Genomic DNA, 15,490 nt, shown 5'->3' on the forward strand with positions numbered 1-15,490 from the left:
TATCAGCGCATCATCAGGGACATTTTTATAATTCTTTCACCATTAGAAAGCTACATTATCTGCGAGTAACATATTGTATATTTTATCCCGGTGCGGGCAGTAGTTCCCATGGGAAGCGGCACCCACGTCCCGAAGAAATTATGAACTTCCCCACATTCTTAAAAAGTCTACATATGTTGTTCTGACATAATATAAGCTACACCTCTCATAAACATGAATATCCATTCATTTCATCCAATAACGAACATGCATCACACTGAAAGTGCATTGCGAGTCTAAGATTTTATTATTATAAAAAAAAACATTGTAATTAATATTCAAACATCCTTAAAAATAAGTTCCTGGTTTCAATATATTAGGTACACTAGCTGTTGCCCGCGACTTCGTCTGCGTGGGCAATTTGGAATTGTCAAAATACTACTTATGCCGTAGCGTAGGTGTATTCTTTTACATAACAATATAATTAATATTACCACTTAGCAGCAGCACGGGTTGATCAATCAAGGTGGTGTCGACGATGTGTGACTATTTATCTAAACAAAAGAAGTAAAGTTTGTGACGTTGAGGAAATCTCTGGATCTAGTCAACCGATTTGGAAAATTATTACGTAATTCTCACATAAAACAAAGGTCTGACAAAGTTGTCATTTGTACATTTTCTGCAGCAGCTGCGACAAATCAGGAGCCAGAAAGTCTGTCAAACAGTTTTACTTACCATGGACTTACCATGGATAACGCGGTGTCTAGTTCACTGGGTTGAAGAGATCAGATAGACACTCCAAGTAAACATTGGTACTCAAAAAGATTCGGTTTGACTGGAAGCCAACACCCACACAATTGAGGAATAGCTGAGTGGATGATGACTGAGTCATCAGGCAAGCGCATAGTTTCACTACTTGTATTTCGAGGATTTTCTGTGCACTCACTCACTATGTTATGTTGGAATTCCACCGAAATGTTTGCATTCGTTCACGATCAGGTAAAGTATACGTCCTAGAGAGTAAGTCCAATTCGTGTGTTGGCACTTGAAGCCTGCAGTTCTTCCAAGATTTTCAAAATGTACGCTCGCAATTTGTCATTTCTTGGTGGAGCTAGCAGATCAGAAGAAACATAAGTGCTGTGTATACTGTGCGTCACTACTGCACAACGGTAAAATTTCGTCTTTATAAATAGCACAAACGTTCGCTTTCTTGCGGAGGACGTTTAAATACCATATTATGTGTCACACGTAGGTAAACAGGACAACAGTATATTATCATCGAACCGCTTTCAAAGATCTGATGAGCGAACAGACCAGAACTGACTTGATCGCCTCGAGAAAATCAGAGCTCTATGAAGCGATCATTCGCTTTGGTTCCTACTGTTATTGTGGTTTCTGAAATTGTATTCAATTAACCAACGATGAATATAATTCTTAGCCGGCCGACTCTTTTGACTTCTCGAAAATCATAACGTTGGTTTTTGTGCAATGCACAAACGGAAATTCGATATATTACACATTCGATATTCACACTTTTACAGAATTGATATTAACTACTAACTGAAACAATTTTAGTGATCCTTCAATAAAGTTAGAGAAGTGGGTGTGCATGATGAACATTAAGAGTTGGTAAATACGTGATGAAGATGACCTAATTCATTACTATTCTAATTTGTTCTTGTACCACAAAACTCAAGTTAAGGTGGAGAAAAGGATTACCAAGCTCCCATAGGCCTGGGCATTTGCAACACGTTGCATGGGATCCTGGAAAGTTACGTAATTCTCAGCCATCAGTTTGAGCAGCGTGAGGGAGTGTCAGGCTTTGGCCCTAGTGGGCCTCACAGGGGTTTGCTGAATCTCCTTGAGGGGCGCGTGAAATAACGGGTCTCCCAGAAGCCACTCGAAACTAATCGCTCACGCCTACGGTGGCCGGGAGTCGTCTCTCGACATCCGGCTTTTGTGGTGTATTACCGCAGTGGCTGGGATGAGAGTTGGGAATTTTCAGTCACTCCACCGCCTCATTCTTTGTCATCCCATTTCTTCTCGCTCCAGATCATGGTTTAAACCGGGGCCGGGTGCGATAGGTCGCACAGTCCGCACAGTGGTGACACCCGGGCGCCACCCCCATGAGATCAGAGTTGGGAATGTATGTTTGCAAAAACTAATAGAACATTTAGCGAAAACACGTTTGATAGTAATTCTGTCTTTGTAACTGAATAATATAAATGATATAAACGTAGCTATATAAAAGGTGTTTTTTTAGATTCAGTCCGTGGGTCTGACTGTGACTGTTCGTAATTGTGAACGGTGTATTTGTGATATAATTCTTAGCTCGATGATTTGTGATCAGAAGTTGAAAGCAAGTATGTCTCTGGCCTGCGACGCGTAATTTGTACGTTTTCAGAACGAACGAACTCTTGTCTTCTGTTGACATCTTGTTGACGTATTGTGACAGGTAGTTATTCCCATTGATGTTAATTTTAGAAGTGACACAATGTTTTCGGTCGTATTTTGCCTACATTCTTCATTACTCAAAAAGTATGTTAATAAGGACCTTCTATTTATATGTAAGTGAATTCAAAATAATGTACCTAATATATTGAAACCAGGAACTTATTTTTAAGGATGTTTGAATATTAATTACAATGTTTTTTTTTATAATAATAAAATCTTAGACTCGCAATGCACTTTCAGTGTGATGCATGTTCGTTATTGGATGAAATGAATGGATATTCATGTTTATGAGAGGTGTAGCTTATATTATGTCAGAACAACATATGTAGACTTTTTAAGAATGTGGGGAAGTTCATAATTTCTTCGGGACGTGGGTGCCGCTTCCCATGGGAACTACTGCCCGCACCGGGATAAAATATACAATATGTTACTCGCAGATAATGTAGCTTTCTAATGGTGAAAGAATTATAAAAATGTCCCTGATGATGCGCTGATATTTCTTGTAGTGTTTTTATAGTAGCGAAATACACACGTTGTCATATAATTTTTTCTTGAAAGTAAGAACATACCAAGACAAAGTGAAGTCTGTTTTCATTGATATTTTACCTACTACCAGTTTTTTGGCACATCTGTTTCTGCATAATTTTCTTCATCTATAATTTTAGGAAATCATTTCTTTAAATTCAGTTTTTTGCTCAAGTTACTTATAAAAGCGTTATTTTCTATGTAAAGATTGATAATAGGCCGATAAACTTACAAAGTTCAACATTCAAATATGTGTCATTATTGCACCCGCTGTTGCAGAAACGTTAACAGAAATTATCGTTCATTGCTCATCCCCCGTAGGTGATAGCGTGATAATATATATCCTATATGTTGAACCGGCTCCCAGGTAATATTCATGCAAAATTTGATTTAAATCTATGCAGTACTTTTCGAGTTCAGTGAGACCAAACATACAGACAAACAGACATACAGACAAACAGACATACAGACAAAAATTCTAAAAACTATATATTTGGGTTCAGAATCGATAATAGATCACCCCCCAAGTATTCTTTAAAAAAAATATTCAATGTACAGTTTTGACTTTCCTATCATTTTATTATATGTATAGATTATTTTGAATTCACTTACATATAAATAGAAGGTCCTTATTAACATACTTTTTGAGTAATGAAGAATGTAGGCAAAATACGACCGAAAACATTGTGTCACTTCTAAAATTAACATCAATGGGAATAACTACCTGTCACAATACGTCAACAAGATGTCAACAGAAGACAAGAGTTCGTTCGTTCTGAAAACGTACAAATTACGCGTCGCAGGCCAGAGACATACTTGCTTTCAACTTCTGATCACAAATCATCGAGCTAAGAATTATATCACAAATACACCGTTCACAATTACGAACAGTCACAGTCAGACCCACGGACTGAATCTAAAAAAACACCTTTTATATAGCTACGTTTATATCATTTATATTATTCAGTTACAAAGACAGAATTACTATCAAACGTGTTTTCGCTAAATGTTCTATTAGTTTTTGCAAACATACATTCCCAACTCTGATCTCATGGGGGTGGCGCCCGGGTGTCACCACTGTGCGGACTGTGCGACCTATCGCACCCGGCCCCGGTTTAAACCATGATCTGGAGCGAGAAGAAATGGGATGACAAAGAATGAGGCGGTGGAGTGACTGAAAATTCCCAACTCTCATCCCAGCCACTGCGGTAATACACCACAAAAGCCGGATGTCGAGAGACGACTCCCGGCCACCGTAGGCGTGAGCGATTAGTTTCGAGTGGCTTCTGGGAGACCCGTTATTTCACGCGCCCCTCAAGGAGATTCAGCAAACCCCTGTGAGGCCCACTAGGGCCAAAGCCTGACACTCCCTCACGCTGCTCAAACTGATGGCTGAGAATTACGTAACTTTCCAGGATCCCATGCAACGTGTTGCAAATGCCCAGGCCTATGGGAGCTTGGTAATCCTTTTCTCCACCTTAACTTGAGTTTTGTGGTACAAGAACAAATTAGAATAGTAATGAATTAGGTCATCTTCATCACGTATTTACCAACTCTTAATGTTCATCATGCACACCCACTTCTCTAACTTTATTGAAGGATCACTAAAATTGTTTCAGTTAGTAGTTAATATCAATTCTGTAAAAGTGTGAATATCGAATGTGTAATATATCGAATTTCCGTTTGTGCATTGCACAAAAACCAACGTTATGATTTTCGAGAAGTCAAAAGAGTCGGCCGGCTAAGAATTATATTCATCGTTGGTTAATTGAATACAATTTCAGAAACCACAATAACAGTAGGAACCAAAGCGAATGATCGCTTCATAGAGCTCTGATTTTCTCGAGGCGATCAAGTCAGTTCTGGTCTGTTCGCTCATCAGATCTTTGAAAGCGGTTCGATGATAATATACTGTTGTCCTGTTTACCTACGTGTGACACATAATATGGTATTTAAACGTCCTCCGCAAGAAAGCGAACGTTTGTGCTATTTATAAAGACGAAATTTTACCGTTGTGCAGTAGTGACGCACAGTATACACAGCACTTATGTTTCTTCTGATCTGCTAGCTCCACCAAGAAATGACAAATTGCGAGCGTACATTTTGAAAATCTTGGAAGAACTGCAGGCTTCAAGTGCCAACACACGAATTGGACTTACTCTCTAGGACGTATACTTTACCTGATCGTGAACGAATGCAAACATTTCGGTGGAATTCCAACATAACATAGTGAGTGAGTGCACAGAAAATCCTCGAAATACAAGTAGTGAAACTATGCGCTTGCCTGATGACTCAGTCATCATCCACTCAGCTATTCCTCAATTGTGTGGGTGTTGGCTTCCAGTCAAACCGAATCTTTTTGAGTACCAATGTTTACTTGGAGTGTCTATCTGATCTCTTCAACCCAGTGAACTAGACACCGCGTTATCCATGGTAAGTCCATGGTAAGTAAAACTGTTTGACAGACTTTCTGGCTCCTGATTTGTCGCAGCTGCTGCAGAAAATGTACAAATGACAACTTTGTCAGACCTTTGTTTTATGTGAGAATTACGTAATAATTTTCCAAATCGGTTGACTAGATCCAGAGATTTCCTCAACGTCACAAACTTTACTTCTTTTGTTTAGATAAATAGTCACACATCGTCGACACCACCTTGATTGATCAACCCGTGCTGCTGCTAAGTGGTAATATTAATTATATTGTTATGTAAAAGAATACACCTACGCTACGGCATAAGTAGTATTTTGACAATTCCAAATTGCCCACGCAGACGAAGTCGCGGGCAACAGCTAGTCCTTAAATAAAAATGTCTTTCATACCTAATTTAGTAGCAAGTGATGCAAATCTTTTCTATCTTCATCTAAACGCGTTTTAAATTGACTGTTTAAAATCTATTCCTATCATTTCCTGTACCTACTAACAAAAGACATTCAAAACGTCCACGTAAACTCTCTTAACCCAATTCCGGAATCCTTTATTTACCCTTTCTTAAACAGCATTAAATCTCCGCTAAGAAATTCGCAATGCTCATCTACAGAAGCGCTCGGGTCATCCAAATGAATTGCAACAAATCCTCGCTTTAATTCCTCAGTTCTTAACAGCTGTTGGTTCCAGCGAAGATTTGTAAAAGTACGTTGCAGAGATCAGTCTTAGCCGCAAAGCCCGAGACAAACAATAGAACAGTGATTATGAAGAAAAAGAAAACAAAATGATTAAACTAGTAACGGCTGTGTGGGCTACAGTGAACGGTGAACGGATTTATGAATCCGACTCGATGAAATATCTTAAAGATTGTGCTGTGGTTATAGAATTTTTAGAAGTTGGAATATTTAAATTTGTTTAGTAAAATTTTAATAAACCACAGTAATACTTGATGAAAACAAACAAATTGCTATTGGTTTAAGATTCTCAAAATATTTACCAACAATCCCAAACTTAGGAGATAATCAAAGAATGTTTTCGTAATTAGTTTTGTTGTGGTCTCCCATTGGGCCGAAATGTATCGATAAACTATTTGGGCGCTCGCCAATAAAATTGAGTCGTAACTACGAAATTGTACTTACAATGTCCTAGAAAGGATATTTCTTTTTGACGTCGAGTTCCGTCGATGGAAGAATAAAATATTATTTTCTTATAGTACTCATTAATTCGCTTATCCCTCGTCTGTTTGGAACATCCACAATGTAATTATCATGATTATATGAGATAACGTTATCAGCTGCGTTACTTACATTACCTTCTTGGAAATAAATTACTTTTCCTTTATACTGTTTCATCTAAATTGGAAGACCTATCATATTTGTTAGATAGCCCGAAATTGGTATCTTTTCCTTTATTAATATAAGTTAATTTTTTTCCTGATCTAGCGTTGAGAAAATTTTTTCTATATTTCAGTTGCGAATACAATTTCTTGTTTATACAATAATAGCGCTGTTATAAGTTTATTGAGGGCTGCGATTGATGTAATAAAAATGGCGATTCCATTGTAGACGTCTTTGTATATTTATAGACAAAATATATTTGGAAATAAGATTTCTTTTTTGAAATACTCGTCAATAGAAGTGAATGTTTATTAATCTTGACACAAATCTTTTTGGCAAAGTTAGAAAATATTAAGAAGTGCCCGTCCAAAAATAAACGACCTTTTGTGTTCCTTGAAAACATTTTATCGGAATTATTTTAAAAGTTGCTTCAGATAAAATAAAATCTTGACTTTTCGTCACAAAACGTACACCTACGACTTACAAAGATGAAATATCAAAGTAGGAAAAGCAAAACACTAATATAAAAGTAGCGTTCAAACAGCCCATGGCATAAATGAATATAATAAAGCTGCTACTACATATTTACATGATACTTTACCTATAACAACACCGTCGACGCTAGGCCCGAAGGCATAGGCGAAGTCGGGCGCCTGAACTGGTGCCGACAGTAGCGCCTCAAGCGGGCGCTCGCGTAAACACCGGAGCAACGCTGGCGGTGTTAGTTCTGCGGACAAAGTTGCTTTGTTAATCATATTGTTTGCTACTTCCTCGTACGTGTTATACGGAACAATTAATAATTTTGTTGATGTATGTTTGTTGTTTTATACTTTCTCTATTGTGTCACTTGTTTTTGGGAATTAGTTTGAGTACAGGTGTTAGGTAATTGGGCTGTGTGAAATTCCAAATCAAACTTTTCATTACAGAAGACCTAATTTCGTAATATTAGCGTACTCTTTGAAGGACCATTCAATCAATTAACTAGATACACATCGTCTAGCGTATTTATTATTTATCATCGCTCCTAGCATTCCTTGTCTCTCAGTAGTCTCATTTCACAAACTACAAGCACGTGACTATCACCTATAATTCCCTTACAGAACAGTTGAGCTGCTGAGCTCTAAACTCCAGGTGTCACTCCATTGTCACTGGTATTCATGTCACCGTCCAAACTAAACACAGCGCTTCACATTGCACTTAATACCACTAGTGACTCGGCTTCTGTGACACAATTGGACGGTCGGCCATTTTCGTCCCGGAGAATTTTAGCATGTTGCAAGTGACGTAATGCATCTGAATATGAATTAGGTCGCTGCTATTATTTGAATGGTGAAAGGTTTCCTCTATCTAGATCACTTTAAAGCTTAGAGATATATTTTGGGAATTCATAATGAAACAATCTTTGTCTATCACCCAAAAATCTTCAGTGACCGTAATGCCTTCTAGCAAAGTAATCAGTGTTGATTTATTAAGGAATTCATCAAGTATTTATAATCTACGTTGCGACTGTTGACAGAATGGAAAATGTATTTTCCAATTAAAAAGGAATGTTAACTATGTTCCAAGGAAACAGTCTCGCTATTTCAGGAACTGATTATTCATTTTGGAATGCTCAACTTGGTCCATTCCTTTTCTTTCTTGACTATTGTACTATCAGAATACCGTAGCAGCATTGCGAGGTTGCAGCATACTGAGGTCGGAACCTTTTCAAGAATCGGTATTCATATTTTTTTCCATTTGTCTTTTATTTTGCGGAACTGTGCGAGAGGTCAAAATAGTTTCTTTGCAATCTTTCTTTCTAGCCATTAAAGAAAATGCTGTCTCTAAATCTGCGGGATGAAATTCTTAATACATTTTTATAAAGTCTGTATTTTTCTTGAAAATTTTAGGTGGCTTTATGGTAGGGGTTTTCAAAGCTGGTAACTTGAAGTGTGTCGCGTTGGGAGGCACCACGTGCGTCAGTTGGAGGATTGCCAAGCGTGATGCCCCAATACTGTGGCAGTTCACTTAACAACAACTTACTGGGTTGTCTACTGCGTGTGGACTAGTTTAGCGCAGAGATAAACATAGCGTTTGGACATTTGATGTGTATCTTTTATCAGGATTTGATGGAGTAGTAGTGACAATACATAACAGATACCGATTTTCATATTCGATATGACTGAATTAAAATCGATTGAAGTGTACATACGGAGAATGGCAATCTCTATCAGGTACCTACATAAAATGATTCCCTAAAAAATCACTATAAAGTAAATTAATGAATATTAATAATAATTACCTGGGGAACAATTGGCATGTGTGGCCACTATCGCGGCGTATTTGCTAGGGTCAGCAACGAGGGACCACGGACTCAGTCCAGATCCTGACATGAGAACTGCTCTGTGAAACAGTAGTCCTGAAACAAATTCACAAAGTCAATACATTTGCAAAACTTGATACATACAATCTTTTCTTTAATGGCTTGGTTGCTGTTTTTACAAACAAAGCTATAGAATAGTCTAAATTGTCAGCACTATTATTATAAAAATGCAAGTCTTGGATATTTTAAAATATTCACAAGGTACTGACGATAACAGAAACGTTTTCCAAGAATTTTAAAACGGTTTCAAAACAAGCTTATTTCCGCAAATACTGTTTACAGATGTTTATTGCTTGAAACACTTTGGGATGATGAGTTTTTGGGATAGATAACGAGGTACATAATTTTATCGCGTTTAACATAGTGGATTGACAATTTAACCGTTCTGCAAGGATGTTACTTATATGTAAGGCTCCGTGTAGACCAAAGGATTCTTTCGTAGGGTTTTATGGTTACTTCACTATCAAATTATTTTAATATCAAAGAGTATCGCAGAGTATTGTTTCGTTCCCTCTTAAATAATTTGATAGGTAGAATAAGCAATTAGAAGTAATCTATTACAGATCTGTTAATGGTAGAGCCTATTTCTTGGTACCATATCATAGTCCAAGAGCGATACCAAAACCAACATCGAACCTATCGAATTTTACTCAGCTTCGATAAAACGCTTTCAATCTTCATCATCTTCAACAAGTTCGTACAATAGCCCAACATTTTCACGTTCCTAATTTGTTGGAGCACTTTATCTTGTTTGTCTATCAGAATCTGGAACGTCAAACGAAGCATCGTCAACGTTTTAAAGTGAAGTACTCGCGAGGGAAATCTTGGTGTAGATATACTTCAATTTTCCGTCCAAATAGTTGGTACACGTGTTCGCTTGTTTTTCATAGGAAAAGTTTTGAGCGATACATAACGTGGAGATTTAAAGTTGGAATGTTCTGTTGTGGTTGGTAAATATTTTTGCTGCTTTTTTTTTGACGTTGCGTTAGTATGACGATTCATTTTTTGTTTGACTACCCAAAATCCAGTTTTTTTTTTTATATTAATATCATCAACCTGATGACAAGCCTCTATTTTGTAATAAATATATTCTTGTCTTTATAGTTTTTTTTTATAGGTGTTAATGCACTGATATAGAAGAGTGATTCTTAGTTTAAAATGAAAATTTTAGTAGACTCTAACAGAATAATATTTCTTGCAACACAATAAGCAAATATTTCTTCACTACGAATGACATTAATATCGCAACATTCAATAAGACATTCTCAGAAGAAACTCGTGTTCATCGCGATAAAGCGTCAATACTTTGCCTGTCATAAATATTTCCGTGCAAGTAAACATAATAATAAAAGTCTGCTAAAAACTAGATATTTTCCTTCGTTCGCCTGTCGGAATGGAAATAAAATGTAAAGCTAGAACGTGGCGAAGACTTGAGGCTCACAACTGGGTCGGCGATAGTTTCAATTGTGAGAAAACACCCGATTAGGGGTGTCTAGAGAGACATTGTTGGGTAAGTGGTAATTCTTAATAATGGACTTTTGAGAACGTCTTTATGTTAGTAGGAAGTTGCAGAAAGATGAGCTAGCGAAATAGTCGCTTAAGCACTTTTTAATGTGACGTGACATTATAAGTACGTGTTTTTCTTGGAATTGTAGATAGAAAAGTATCTAGTCAAAGAAGTATTTTCAGTCAGAGAGTTGACACTGCCAACAAGGATAAAAGGTACGTTATAAGAAAGACTATTTTATGAGTTCTTGATGCAGAAAAAGGACTAAAATAGTAGTTCCATAATCATGAAAGTACTTAGACAAAGGATTATTCCTTCAAAAATAAAGAAAGAAGGAGGTAACAAGAAAGAATTTACTCGCTTTGTTTAGTATTTTGCTCGTTCCAAACATTAAACTGAAATGGCGCTTCGCACAGACATCTTCAATGCAGATAGAAGTTTTCTAGCCATTTAGTAGAAAAGCAAGCTAAGATAACCTTTTCACGAAACTCTTTAGCTTAAGTATATTAGCGACTCGCCCCGGCTTTGTACGGGTATAAATTACTTATAAACTAAAACCTTCCCTCTTAAATAAATCAATTTATTTAAAAAAAATCTTGTTTTGGAATTTGACCTTGCTTCAAGATGCATTTATTTATTTTTTCAGCTAAAAATACGGACTGGATAAATAGCCAAACTGCTATTTCTAATGGAAATATTCATTTTAAAATATTCTTGTATTTTTCCAGCCAATTAGGTAAGAGTTTCTTTTTGCTTAAAAAGCTTCTATCTACCAACAAAATGCATACCGCTTTAATTAGGAAAGACCGTAATCCAAAATAGAGGAGCTTCAAAACATTTTTAATCTCAAACACGAAGAAATAACTATAAAATTAACGAATCCCGGAGTTCTCGTGGAGGAGATGCTTTTAAAAACTAAATTACTATCACATCTTAAGGAATACCCATTTCTATGCGACGTCGGCGAGCATCCACCAACGAAATGAAAGCTTCAGCTAAATGTATGGATGTAAAAATGTCACTTACAGGGATTTGTACTTTTATTTTTGCCCTGGATAAACGGTTTGGAGATGTCATGTCTTGTATTTTTGCGGAATGAGTTAAGAAAGTCTTTGTTCGTTTATTTTATTTTTGTGTTATAATCACAGCTTTTTTGACAACTTTTGTTTAAAATCTTTATTCCAAGGTCATAACGTAAAGGAAGCTATTCCAAGGTCAGAATGGGTAACAATTCCAAGGTCAAAAATGAACTTATAAATTACGTAAAATTATATTCCTTTGTTAAGAGCTACACAAAATGCTTAGTACAAAACAATAAAAAATAAAACACCAAAAACGATAACGACCCTCACTAGCCCTCTTCATTTGTGATTTTTCTTTATTCCTTTGTTTTGCGAGTTGTTTACTCTCAAAGAGGGAACCTTATTAATATCTCTTCATTAGTCTTTGTGCCGTACCGGAACAAACGGGGAAGAAATAAAAGAAACACTGGTTTCAATATCAAGATACTCTTCATTTTAATACCGACCACGATTTATCAAGTAACTTGAATGAATTGGAGTCAATCGTTCTGCGTTGAGGGTTTTTGTATTGGAAATAAATGATCAGTTAGGATTTTTAAAATTGGAACATTAAATTGCAAAGACCTTTAACTTATTCTCTGATGCACGATGAGAGAATGCAAATAAATGAATATGAATATGAATATAGGTGTATGAGATTTTTAGTTATACTCAATGTAGTTTGATACGGATTGGCTACATAAATATATATTGATATATGCGTTACTATTAAGTAGTGATTATATGTATAGCTGTTTTTACAGAAGAGATGGAGATGGTTTTTTAGAGTTAAATATAGGGCAGTCAGTAATAAGTTATCGGAAAACAGTAAAGCATATATGTATAACCAAAATAGTTTAGATTCCCTAATTCCGTGCAAATATAACCAAGCAAATAAAAATAATCCCGATTCCATTAAATACCAAAGCACAACGACAACTGGAGCAACAAAAGATACCAGTAATAATGTAATTGGAACGCTTACTCAAAGAGCTTAAAGCAGATTTTCGAGCACAGCTTTCTTAATAGACTTAAAAATAAGCGCATATTAGCGTCTGCTTCGAGGCAACGAGGCAAAATAAGAACAGATCTGAGTATCTTTGAGATAGCTCAGTGGGAGGATATAATATTCCTCCGCGTTTCAGATTTGATTAAAACGCGGTCTGAAGTTGCATAAGTGCAGTTGTGTACATGAATGGTATTTGGTGCTTTGTTGTGTTATGTTATACATGTATTGACAAGTTTATGGTAAATACATGGTTTTTGGATGTTTCACAAAAAGTTTTTTTTACACAAAGTAGTTTTTGTAACATCATCTTTGTTTTATGTGTTTGAAGCTTATCTTAAATACTTTCTAAGCCTAACAGTAGGACTGTCCAAACATTGAAATGCCACTTGATTTTAAAGTCAGCTCAAACATTCTATTTCTGTAAAGATTACGAAAATTACATCAACTTAAAGTTAAGTCACGTTTAAGTATTGGTATGTCTCGCTTATAGAGTTAATGAAAGCCCACATTCACACAACTACCCTAAATTCCAGCCATCAACATATTTTCCGGCTAACATACCCCGAACACTTCAGACAAAAATGATAGTCATCGCTCCACCATCTCAATTCGCTCCGAACAATGGCGCCTGGCTAGTTCAAAATAGCCGCATTTCTCAAACTCAATGTAGGTCGATGTCCGTGAAATAAGATGAATGGTAACCCTTTTCAGCGGGAATTGCAGACTGCATACGTTGAATTGAAGCGGTTGCTTATTCCCAGACTCAGTTCCAAATGAAATGATTTTTGTTCCATTTTCGTGTGGGCTTTGTCTCGTCGCTTGCTTTATTATGCTCGGTTTTAGTAGTTTAACGAGATGTTGTAATTAATAAATGGAAATTGCATCTGTGTTTCATTTTGTCGTACAAAAGATTTTCTAGAAATTTCTATGCTTCGCTGCGAAATGTGAGAATGGAATTCTTATACTGGACAAAGACGTGTGGAATACGATGAATTTCAAAGGATGTCTGCGTTTATCTGGACGTTCAATATCTATGTTTTATTTCACATTTATAGCACTATCTCTAGCTGGCTCACTTTCAATACATCCAGAAGAGGTCGTTATTCATTTTGGCGCTATAATTTATGTTCATCGATTTTTTCATTGTTCTTTTCTGAAATTTATTCCTCACCCGTTCGGTGGGTATTATGGTTATCTTTGCAACAATTTTCCTTGTTATTTTATATTCTGCACCAAAATTTATGGAAATAACGTACTGTATAATTTGCATGTGTTTTACAAAGAACCCTTTTAAATGGGTTCCTTATGTACGTCGACTTCTTCGTCAACAATAACAAATAATATCATGTATGTTGAACTACTTACCCAATTCTGCCCTTGGAATACACTAGAACATTATTATACATTGAAACAAATGAACCACACAGTACAAATTCAATTCCCAATACATATTTCAAGCCAATCACCTGCAGAAAAGCAAAAAGAAAACAAACGAAGAACAAAACTCTAATTCCATAAAGGCACTTTCATAGCAATTCCCATTTCCGAACACTTCCTACGTCGGAGCGAAATGCAAAAATAAATAAAACTCATTTCGGAAAACGGGAAATGGCGAAGAATCCACAACATTCGAGTAGAATACTGGTTTTAATTACAAAAGCAAACTAACGGAACAATAAACCATGGAATGATGTTGTTTCAAGCCCAGTTTGCTACGTGAGGTACATAAAACTCAACAATAAACGAAGATATTGTTCTCTATCGAGTTTTTCTCAAAGAAATTACGTTTCATTGTTTTGTTGTTACGTGTGGGTACTCAATAGTCCACTTGGTATTATAGATAAGCAAGATTTTTCCTTCAGAATGCATCGGGCGCACTTTTTTGATTACCATTGCAATTCTTTGATAATGAATTACATCACATATCTACTTATTCATAAAAGTACCTAAAGCCGAAACAATTAAGGACTCATAATCCTGATAATCCGATGGTATTCCCATAGTGTAGTACTCTTTCAAACCTGACACTAATTTAATCGCAGCCCACACTTAAAACATAGCCCCATTTTATAGTTATCTCTGTTCCATTTGGACATTATTTGATACCTTCACAAAGTATTAATTTATCACCCAACACAGTAACATGCCCAAAATAAATCATCGTATCGTTTACCGCAATAGAGTAACAATATTGTGACCTATTAAATACTACACGTTATTAATTAGACATTCGATACTTTAAATTAACCATAGATTATAATAATTAATTGTTCAGTAAAGTTTGATCGAACGAAAGCATCTGTCTAGTCATTTCCTAACTATGTAGGGATAGGCTTCTTGGCCAACAAGTCACATAGAGGTAGGTCAGTATCAGTGTTTTACAAGTAGCGACTGCCTATCTGACCTCCTCAACCCAGTGGTCTGAGCAACTTCTTAGTAAGGCTACACGTAATGACTGGCAAAACATTTCAATGACTTTTCTACACTAGAGCTTAATAGGTAAAGAATAAAACGTATGATAATGTTTTGAAATATCACAGAATATTCTGTATTGCACGTAATATATTGTAGCCTGGGTATTTGCAAGTTGGAATTGAATAAGGGCGCAGCGCTGATACGAAATATTTCCAAGGTGTAATAAGATGGAGCGAATCTTCGTACAATCATGCGAATGAATGGGACTTGTATGTGCCAGAAAAATCTAGACATTTCTCATAAGAAATATCTAGACAGATAAAGACTATAATTGTTCTGCCAATGATTTTATCCGCGTTCCAAGGGAACAACTTCTCGCACTCGGATAAAAAGTTCGTTATTTCGTTATTTATTTG

The 15,490-nt window shown here is 36.3% G+C and overlaps 1 protein-coding gene across 3 annotated transcripts in view; it reads right to left on the reverse strand.

Annotated features, from left to right (window-relative positions):
* Window positions 1-15,490, reverse strand: part of Nlg3 (Neuroligin 3) — a 110,184-nt gene that overhangs the window by 14,777 nt on the left and 79,917 nt on the right. For all 3 annotated transcript variants that reach the window (XM_049842151.2, XM_021341750.3, XM_021341749.3), the window contains exons 5-6: window positions 9,002-9,118; window positions 7,322-7,447 (exon numbers count right to left, since the gene is read on the reverse strand). In XM_049842151.2, the coding sequence (XP_049698108.1) occupies window positions 7,322-7,447; window positions 9,002-9,118 (243 nt within the window). The remainder of the gene's footprint in view (window positions 1-7,321; window positions 7,448-9,001; window positions 9,119-15,490) is intronic.

The sequence above is a fragment of the Helicoverpa armigera genome, chromosome 5 (assembly GCF_030705265.1).
Source record: "Helicoverpa armigera isolate CAAS_96S chromosome 5, ASM3070526v1, whole genome shotgun sequence".
NCBI classification, from domain to species: Eukaryota; Metazoa; Arthropoda; class Insecta; order Lepidoptera; family Noctuidae; genus Helicoverpa; species Helicoverpa armigera.